At 35.3% G+C, this 10258-nt stretch overlaps 2 protein-coding genes across 4 annotated transcripts; one reads left to right on the plus strand and one right to left on the minus strand.

Moving 5' to 3' along the window:
• Window positions 1-340: 340 nt before the first annotated feature.
• Window positions 341-5653, minus strand: LOC110617027. 3 transcript variants are annotated; one of them, XM_043957292.1, is made up of 6 exons: window positions 5334-5653; window positions 4730-5114; window positions 3956-4096; window positions 3270-3408; window positions 3075-3128; window positions 2825-2964 (listed from the first exon to the last, which is right to left on the minus strand). In XM_043957292.1, exons 2-5 carry the CDS (start codon window positions 4880-4882, stop codon window positions 3115-3117), a joined length of 447 nt encoding a protein of 148 aa, XP_043813227.1. In that variant the 5' UTR covers window positions 4883-5114; window positions 5334-5653; the 3' UTR covers window positions 2825-2964; window positions 3075-3114. The 3 variants fall into 3 exon arrangements, 2 of the variants coding, with proteins under 2 accessions (XP_043813227.1, XP_043813226.1); XM_043957291.1 differs by lacking the exon at window positions 5334-5653 and having other exon boundaries at window positions 4730-5157; XR_006350950.1 differs by lacking the exons at window positions 3270-3408; window positions 3956-4096; window positions 4730-5114; window positions 5334-5653 and adding exons at window positions 341-682; window positions 1640-2256 and having other exon boundaries at window positions 2352-2964; window positions 3075-3209.
• Window positions 5654-6836: 1183 nt separating this feature from the next.
• On the plus strand, window positions 6837-8947 carry LOC122723861. Its single transcript, XM_043957757.1, has 2 exons — window positions 6837-8835; window positions 8937-8947. The coding sequence occupies exons 1-2, from the start codon at window positions 6837-6839 to the stop codon at window positions 8945-8947; spliced, it is 2010 nt and encodes a 669-aa protein (XP_043813692.1).
• The last annotated feature ends 1311 nt before the right edge of the window (window positions 8948-10258 follow it).

Here is a 10258-nt window from a genome sequence, read left to right on the forward strand (position 1 = left end):
TCAGGGCAAATTAAATATTACAAAATAGCGACCAATCAGCGACCATTTTTTGGTCGCTAATTTGGTGTCATGGCAAATTAAGTATTACAAAATAGCGACCAATCAGCGACCATTTTTTGGTCGCTAATTTGGTGTCATGGCAAATTAAATATTACAAAATAGTGACCAATCAGCGACCATTTTTTTATCACTAAATTTTAATCGCGAAATGATTGCTGTTTTGATCGCTATTTCGTTATTATTTGATCGCCTCAAAAAAGAGCATTTGGTTGTTATTTCGTTGCAAATTAATAGTAAAATAAAAAAAAATATTTGTTATTTAATTTGCTTTTATGGCTAATTAGTCACTAATATTGACCCAAACTTCCCATTGAAAGTTTTAATAATACTATTGACCCAAAAAGTTTCACAGCTTCACTTTTTTTTTTTGTCGAATTCACAGCTTGACTAAATTCCACAACAATAAGATAGTTAATAAAACAGTACAAATGGACCTTAATCAGTTCTCTAAGAGGGCCAATAAAAAAACCTAACTCTATTGCTTAATGTTGACTAGATCCTAAGGTATCATCATGTCCTGAACCAACCAATCAAATCCCTCAAGCAACCCCTCCCCTGTGTATGCGCTACAGCCCACGATTTTTCAATGCCTGGTTTTGTCCATATTCTCCAGGTTTAGTACCTGCAGAAGTTTTGCAAACTCCATTTTAGAATTTCAAAAGACGAAAGCAAGGCTATAAATCAGACATAATAACTTTGGAAGAAAAGAAAATGGAAACCAAAAAATTATATATATATATATAGTAGCTTAACCATTTTGAACCATGCTTCTTTCATTGCCCAAATACTGGAAAGTTATAGATATTTAAAAATATATGCATATCAAGTCGACTTCCGTAATCATTAAACCATGAAATGTTCTTTACCCCGTTCTAATCAAATATAATAGGATTTAAAGTAGAATAGGAAGAAACAGAATACACGTGCCTAACATCATTAATAGCTGCTGAAACAAACACACCTGATGACATAATTGAGAAAGCAAGATTCACAAGTTGACACACATGCTCAAATATCAAATTAAAGTTCACAACTACACCGGGAGACTGAATATTCCAGGACAATGAGCAGCACAGTAATAACATGGAAAAAGGACAACAAACTTCAAGTTGGTCCAAGAAAGAAAAATAACCTACATAGTCAATGATATGGGCATATGGCAATTAAAAATTACAATGGAAAAAATTAATTTGAAGGCAAATGTGCTTAATGCAGCTAATAACAGTTCTTATTAAAAACTACCAGCAGTTGAATGAGAAATAAGTTTCGAACTCAAAAAAAAATATTTTCTTTTTTTTTTCAGTATAGCTGGGAGCTTTCTTTGTTTAGCATGAGCAAGAATGAGAGTGTTAAGATGAACAGACAGAAAAGAAAAAGAAAAACACAAAGAAATAGATAAGGAATTAACATATTAATAGGAAGATGGAAGTGATACTTAATACAGAAAAAAAGTTAAGAGAAAGAAAACAGGAATTATAGACCAGCAAATACACCCGCTAACAAGGAATTACTTGGATTTAATCAGCTGGCAATTCAATTCATATTGGATAGAGTAGCAGAAACTATTAGAAGCACTTACGTATTTTTCAAGTTCCTGAATTTTTTTCTGAAGTTCAGTCCTTAATCGCATATTCTCCTCTACCTGGGAGTGCAATGCACAATGTTATCAGCAGAGCTGTATTGCTTTACATGACAAAATCAACAAAATAAAACCTATAAATTGAAGAAATCTGGACAAAAAGTTGGCTATGACCCATTAAGACTACTAGTTGCGAATCTCAAATCAAAGAGAAGAATCCAGAGATAGGAGAACAAGGTGGAGGTGGGAGAGTTCAGCTAGTTTTGGATTGGTGGTTTTATTAAATGAGGATAAACAAGTGAAGATTTTGAAGGAGAAGCATAGTTTTAAAATTTGAAATTGTACTCTCTTTTAACTGATTGACTATAAAATTCCTCACAAAAGAACCAAATAAAAAAACATTTTAATTAACTTTAAAATTATATGTTATAGTAATTTTCCCAAAGGATGTCAAATGAATTCAGTATAGCATCAGACATATTAAGCAGCAGAAGCAGAACATCAACCATATAATATAAATTGATATTGCTTATCATAAACCAATACATCAATTCCCAACTATGGATAGCATGTGCCCACAATTTCCAATCACAATGATTTACACCTTGTAGGTCCAACTACAAAAAAGAATTGCATCTTATTATCAATTACAATCACAAAAAACTAGTTCAACAAGTTTCAAGATAATGAAAGGCAAAGTTAGTTAAATCACCTTTCGAAGAGTTAATTCTGAAGAGACTATGAAGATAACAATAAAAGATTCGTGAATTCTCGAGAAGTCCTTGCAAACTCAGATTCTTTTACAGTATTAAAAATTAACAAAGTGAGAAAGAAGGCATTGACATTAAGCCACCAATTAGCAATTGCATTAGTGTTATTAATTAGGGCTTTGTTCCATAAAATTAAAGGGATGACAAAAATTGATTCTAAACCCATCTCTATCATCAATCACATGGAAACCTCATGCTTTGGTCGACTGTTTAGTTTAATTTATTACCTAATTATTCACTAATCAACTCTTTCCAATTGGGCCTTACTTACATGGAAGATCTATGAAAATGGGTGCAACTATCTCATCTAAAAGAGAACATATAGTAAGAGACCTGGCAGCTGTCCGCAAATCAAACCAACATTAGCCGTGAACTCAATTTCCAGTTGGTTATTTTAGCTTGTCCTAAGGATGGCAGAAGTACCTTTGTATGAATCTTCTGGCGACAGTCTCAAAGTAATCATGCAATGTGAGGAAATTCTTCTGTGGAAAGCCAGTCAAGTAATTGCTGCCATGGCATGTAGTTGTGGTTTCTTAATGTGTGTTCTAATAACTTCTGCACGTGGAATCAAATTAATCTTTAAATTTTGTGAAATTCAAAGGAAGGCAGAATTATAAAACAATAATAATCATAAAAATAAGATGGAAAGAACTTAGAAGCATGACCTGCCAAGCATCCTCCATATTTACAAATCTTTATGTAAGTTCAAGGTTTCAAGCCTTCTCCATCCAGAAGGTGCAGAAGGAATCAGTTAAAAGGCAGGGGCAACATACAAGGGTGTCAAGCCATAAAAAAATAAATAAAAAATATTAAAAGAAAAAATACAGCTAATACTTTGATGACTTGTATAGTTGTATTACCTTCATGTGCCTTACTAGCTTGCTCCATGGACTGAACAACATCTTCAAGCAGTGGGACTCCCATTCGATAGTTTATTGATTTACCATAACCCTTCAATATAAACACCTCCAAGTCATCTGTCCACTCCAGCAAAGCCACCTATGCGTTGAATGTTTTGCAAGTCAATATCCATACAAGAACGAAAATGAGTATAATTCTTTAACTTGAATTTTCTGAATAGTATTCCTGTCTTCCCTAATAAATCATCTATCACAAACTACCAAATATCTCATTTCTTTAAGCCTATCAACAATCTTTTAACCTTTTCTTTTTCCATCCAGTATAAAGCGCCAAAATTACAAAGGAATAAACTGATCATACTCAAAAAAATTTCCTGACTTATTGGCATGCACAGCGTATTGACAGATTAGTCATCATAATCATGCATAAATAAGAAGAAAAATTAGTAAAATCACAAATAAGTTATATCCAACAAGGATGCTTCCTGCCAAATTGAAAAGTCAAGAAGACAGTGATGAGTGAGAGAGAGAGAGGAAAAGTCCACTTAAAAGCCATAACTAAATTAATCAAATCTGAAAACTGCTAAAAGAAAGTAATTTGTTTTACAAAGACAACTGCTAAAAGGAAGGATTTGTTTCATGATGAGAACCGCAAATATTGCAAAATTAAATGAGAATTTAATCACCTGCTTACAGAGAAACCACAGAGAAGCAGTGTCCTGTCTTGTAAAATTAAGCTCAAAACGGCTCACTAGTGCAGCTGTAATTTCATCTAAAATGGGCTCCTTGAGCTTATTAACAGCTGGCTCTTGGCTCCCCATAAAAGCCTGCAACCATAAGCATTTAAAAGAAATCAAATGACAAAAGATTCATGCACCAGGGATGTAAATTGCCAAATCCCCCAATCTTTCCCACTTCAATAACTTAAAAAATGATTGGAAAAAATAAGAAGTGAATCTCAAAAGCATCTGTTAAAGGAAGAACCACATGCAAAGCAACTTCCTGAATAAAAAGAAAGTGCATCCCTTAGAATTCAGAACTACATTGCCCATCATCCTATATTTAGAAATATAAAATAAGCATGCATATCTAGTACCAGAAGATCATTGTGGTCATTCATTAAAGAGTTCAAGCACCAAAATTAAATGAGAATTTTTAAAGCTCATCATCTTAGGATCTCACAATTGTGTATTTGAATCCAAACACATTCAACCATGACAACTAAAAAGCAAAACCATTTTATTATAAAGCAAATAAATTTTATTATTGACCTTGATTGTAAAGAAATAATGACAAAAGGATACTTACGAACTCAAAAGCAATACAGTGCTCATTTTGGAAGAAACACATCCAACAGTTGAAAACTTATCCTTCATTGATTTGTGTAAATAGAATCATAGAGTGAAGATTTTCTCATATAAGTTCAATTTGCAAATTCGAAAGAAAAAGCACCAACTTACCGAAGCTTCATCATCCAGTAGATACCGGCCCTCCTCTTGAATTGTTTGTCTATCAACTTCAATATTTTGGATGTGTGAAATGAATTCCCAATCCTCACCCTTTTTATTTTCACTTCTCTTCTTCAATTGGGGACAGTCCCGGATATCCAACATTCGTAAAGAGATGAGGGAATGCAATCTTGAGGCAGACACTTCAATGCCGGGCAAGACCAAAAACTTAATTCTTGAAGACAAGTGAGATTCCGCAGTCCATCTGGAGGTAGGGATTCGAGCTCTTCAATGTTCACAATCCAAAGGTGCTTCAATTTAGAGAGAGGAGGAAGATTGACGAAGAAGAAGAGATTGATGGTGTGAATATTTGGTGCACAACTTGTGGGCTTGCTTTCTGCAAATGTAGTGATTGATCGAGTGATGGAAACTGAGGGATGGAGGTCAAATTCGGGCAGTTATTATAATAGAAATTTGAAAGACAAGGAAATTAGAGTAGCTCAAGTGATGTCGAATCATCCCTCTTCTTCTGCCATCCTTTAAGCTTAGGACAAGCCGAAGATGGTGGAGATTCACTAAGTAATTACTAGCTTAATTATATGATAAAATAAAATACCTCTTCCTTCAAAAGATTATCGTGCAGTGATTGAGGGCGCGGCGAGGAGCAGCACCCGACGGTAAGACTGGAGCAGAGGAAGCGACGGAGAAGAGCAAAGAAGCAAGCAAACCAGCGGATGCAGGAACCGAACGTAGAACGACGTTGACAGCGTGGAGCAGAGGAACGATCGGCGGGAGGCGCACGGCTGTACCAGACGAGTGACGGAGAGGCCGAATGGGAGAGGGGAGGGCGGCAGTAGACTTGAGAGTTGAGAGAGATTTAGGGTTGGGATTTAAGGGTTATTTTGATAGGAGGTTTGTTTATTTTTTATCTTTCAATTAAGATTTTATTTTTATAATTTATATTATTTAAATAATTAATCTAATATAAAAAAATATATTTTATAATAATATTTATAAATTTTTTTTATATATTTTTATTTAAAAATTTAAATTTAAATATTCTTTAGAAATATTATATTTTTTATATGAAAATTATTAATGAAAAATATTTTTTATATAAATTATTAATTAAAATATATAAGATTAAACGGGTTCGGGTTTTATTCGGATAATAATAATCGGGTTTAGGACGGATTCGGATAGTTTAAATTAATTTTTAATCGGGTTCGGAATGGGTTCGGATATTACTAATATAAATCGAGTTCGGATTCGGATAGTTTAATTTTCACGGGTACCCTACCCGTTTACATCCCTAGATTATAGCATCCCTTAAATTATCAAAACGACGTCGTTTTATATACCGAATTGAAATTACTTAATTTAAAATTTTAAATAAAATAAAATTTAATTAAAAATTAAATTAAAATTTTAAAAATAAAATGGTCGCTGATTGGTCGCTATTTAGCGACTAATTATTTTAGTCGCTAAATATGGTCGCTAAATATCCCCGCCCAAAAAGTTGTCGCAATTTCGTCGCAAATATGGTCGCTAATAACTCGCGCCATTAATTCCCGCTAAATTAGCGACCATTTTATATTTGGTCGCTAAATAGCGACCAATTAACGACCAAAAATTGGTCGTTAAGCTTTTTGTTAAATAAAAATATTATTTCATTCATTCAGTCGCAGAATGGTCGCTGATTGGTAGCTATATAGCGACCAAAAAATTTGGTTGCTAATTTTGGTCGCAATTTCACAGTTTTTTTGTAGTGAATATTCCAAACAGTCCTGGTTCTCATAAGCTAACAAGTCCTAGGAATGCTCCCCACTTTTTATTTTTTTAGTATATATATTTGTTAGGATTTGAGATTTAAACCTTTTGATTTGGACTTTCCTATTGCCACCCATACACTAAGTTGATCTTCTTTTGATATATGTTGTTGTTGGCTTACATATGCTTATTAAAATCAGTCCACTCCTAATCAACTTATCAACTTATAAATAACCATATTAGTTTTATTTAAACACAACTACATATCAATTTATTTTTTTTAGATGAGGACATCGTACTGACCAACTCTTCATTTATTGTTATACATTCTAGGTATAATAGGTACAATATGCATTCTGATAGAGGTTGGATGTATGCAAGACTAAAAGATGGTCTACTAAATCCTTTATTCCTTGAAGGATTAAATGAATTCATAGCAGCTGCCAAACAGTTTCCAGACTGTTTGAATGGAGAATTAATTAGGTGTTCATGTAATCGATTTAAGTGCCAAAATCGGAGTTTTGAAGATGAGAGTACAGTTAGGTTTCATCTCATGAAATATGGGTTTGTTAGAGACTATTATGTATGGTATTTGCATGGCGAAATTCCAAACTACAATGTGGTCCATGGGAGAAGTAATGATTCGACTGACAACACTTACAATGTGGAATATCAACATGGTGAATTCTCTAATGCTTATGAACAACTAGTTGTAGATGCAGCAGGACCTAGTTTCTCCCCATCAATTAGTAATGAGCCTCCAAATCAATCTACTCAGAGATTGTATGACATGTTGGCCGCTATTAATCAGGAATTGTGGCCAGGTTGTGAAAATCATTCACAATTGTCAGCTATGGCAAGGATATTGAATATCAAATCTGAACATCATTTGTCTGAACGTTGCTTTGACAATATTTGCCAATTCATCAAAGAAATTTTACCTACTGATAATTTATTTACTGATAATTTCTACTCTACAAAGAAATTACTTGAAGGCTTGGGATTATCAATTCAGAAGATTCATAGTTGCTTAAATGGTTGTATGATTTATTGGGGTGAGGATAATGAATTGCTCAGGTCCAAGGTATGTGATCATCCGAGGTATAAACGATTGCGAGATAGTCAGAGCTCTAGTAAAACCCAAGTTGCTTATAGTAAAATGTATTACATGCCAATCACACCTAGACTACAAAGGTTGTACGCATCTAATGCTACAGCCAAGGATATGACTTGGCACGCCAATCATGGGACTGGTGATGATTTAATGCATCATCCATCTGACTCGCATGCATGGAAGGTTTTTTATAACAATTGGCCTCATTTCAGTGCTGAGAAACGTAATGTCCGTCTAGGACTGTGCACCGATGGTTTTCAACCCTTTGGACAATCTGGTCAGCAATATTCATCATGGCCTGTCATACTGACACCGTACAACTTACCTCCATGGTTATGCATGAAAGGTGAGTATATGTTTCTCACTATACTTGTCACAGGGCCTAGAAATCCAAAAGATAAGTTGGATGTGTATTTACAACCCCTAGTAACTGTGCTGAAAGATTTATGGGATAATGGAGTTGAAACATATGATGCATCTTTACTGTGGACTATAAGTGATTTTCCTGCTTATGCTATGTTATCTGGATGGAGCACTGCAGGACGGACCGCTTGTCCTTATTGCATGGAAGATAGTGATGCGTTCACATTGACAAGAGGAGGTAAACAATCATGGTTTGATAATCATCGTAAGTTTTTACCTCCTAGCCATTCTTTTAGAAGAAACAAAACAGCTTTTAGGAAGAATGTATCTGTTACTAAGAAAGCTAAACCACCAATTTCTGGTGAAGAAGTACTGAAACAGATTGACGAATTGGGGTTTAAGAGAGTTATAGATGAAGATGCATTTGAAATAAATTTCCGTCTATCAAAGCAATGCGGTTGGAGAAAAAGAAGTATCTTCTGGGATTTACCGTATTGGAAAAGTAATTTGATTCGACACAATCTTGATGTAATGCACATTGAGAAAAATTTCTTTGAAAATATAATCAACACTATAATGAGTGTTGAGGGAAAGACAAAGGATAATGCTAAGTTAAGGGCAGACCTAAATGTGATATGCAATCGGCCAGAGTTGGAAATGGATCAAGTCACTAGGAGATATCCAAAAGCTTGTTATACTCTAGATAAGCAAAGTAAGCAAGTATTATGTGATTGGCTGAAAAATCTAAAGTTTTCCGATGGATATATTTCTAATATGGGGCGATGTATTGATATGAAGAAGCTGAAGATGTTTGGGATGAAGAGTCATGATTGTCATGTCTTCATGCAGCGGATTATGCCAATTGCATTTCGTGAGTTGCTTCCGTCAAATGTGTGGCAGCCCTTAACAGAGTTGAGTAATTTTTTTAAGGAGTTAACATCTACCACTATAAGTGAGAGTGATATGTTGCAGTTGCATGGTGAAATTCCTTTAATCATATGCAAGCTTGAGCGTGTTTTCCCTCCAAGCTTCTTTGATTGTATGGAACACCTCCCTGTCCATCTAGCATATGAAGCATGGCTGGTAGGTCCAGTGCAATATCGATGGATGTATCCTTTTGAACGGTAAGTTCTTTTAACTTCACTTTTGTAACGCCCCGGAAATCCGGACCGCTACCGGCGCTAGGATCCGGGTCGACTTAAGGCCGCCGGGACCCGTAGCAAGCCTGACATATAACCTGTACACCTGTATAATCCCATACATGATCAACAACATGCATAAAAATTAAAACTTTCCTTCATACATACTATCATCAACTAACTCAACCTGTGCATACTCTGATCATATACATAACATAGTCCCTCTGGGGGATCTCATCAAGCCTTAAAGGCAAAACAACCTGTGTTGAGTTAGTTCACATAAACATCATAACATAAGATCATGTATATAAAAAGGGATTGACAATATACTATGGTCAAGCACAACTTTATCCTCAATAACCTCATTACATGCATACTGTAATCTTTTACATATCATCAGAATACAATTGTCATGTCCACAATCTAACTATTACATACATATGACTTTTTCTCTTCTTGCCTTCTCTATCTATCCCGTACCTGCAAACCTGGGGGTTAGGGGAGAGGGGTGAGCTAGATGCCCAGTGAGTAGAACTGTAAAAAGAATATTTAAAACATGCTATCATGAAATGCGTCACTGCACAAATAAATCACACCACGGATGGACTGATTCAAAAATCCCTCAACTCCATGCCCGGCCCTATTATGGGCACCACAGGACTTCGTATTGCCCGGCCCTATTATGGGCACCACAGGACTTCGTACTCGGAGTTATTGCCCGACCCTATTATGGGCACCACAGGACTTCGTATTGCCCGGCCCTATTATGGGCACCACAGGACTTCGTATATAGAAGGCTAATGAATCATCCTAGTGTCCATCCACTATCATCTATCACAACAATACAATGCGGCATAGTCGTGAGTTCTAATGCAACAACCTATAATATGATCATGATGCATGAAGCATGATAAAAGCATTTCATTTCTTAATTTAAAAGGTTAAGTTTAGTTCCACTCACCTCTGGCTGACTCTGACAAACTCTGTAGCAGCTGGCTCACTGCTGGGGTCCTTGGTTCCTCGGGTCCGAACCTACACAGGTGGACTCCAATGAGGGACCAAACATACATAAACATAACTCTAATATATTCCCCAAAAACCCCCTAAAACAACCTGAAAATATCACATAGAGGTATGCATGAAGTGGCTGAACAG

The sequence above is a fragment of the Manihot esculenta genome, chromosome 6 (genome assembly GCF_001659605.2).
Source record: "Manihot esculenta cultivar AM560-2 chromosome 6, M.esculenta_v8, whole genome shotgun sequence".
NCBI classification, from domain to species: Eukaryota; Viridiplantae; Streptophyta; class Magnoliopsida; order Malpighiales; family Euphorbiaceae; genus Manihot; species Manihot esculenta.

What these genes read in the sequence shown, in the direction of transcription:
- LOC110617027 (XM_043957292.1), bottom strand. Translation starts at nt 4,882, where the DNA reads ATGTTGGATATCCGGGACTGTCCCCAATTGAAGAAGAGAAGTGAAAAT. An exon ending in TACTGGATGATGAAGCTTCG is followed by an intron (nt 4,097 to 4,729) that starts GTAAGTTGGTGC and finishes TTATGGTTGCAG; the next exon opens with GCTTTTATGGGGAGCCAAGA. An exon ending in TGTGGTTTCTCTGTAAGCAG is followed by an intron (nt 3,409 to 3,955) that starts GTGATTAAATTC and finishes TTCAACGCATAG; the next exon opens with GTGGCTTTGCTGGAGTGGAC.
- LOC122723861 (XM_043957757.1), top strand. Translation starts at nt 6,837, where the DNA reads ATGCATTCTGATAGAGGTTGGATGTATGCAAGACTAAAAGATGGTCTA.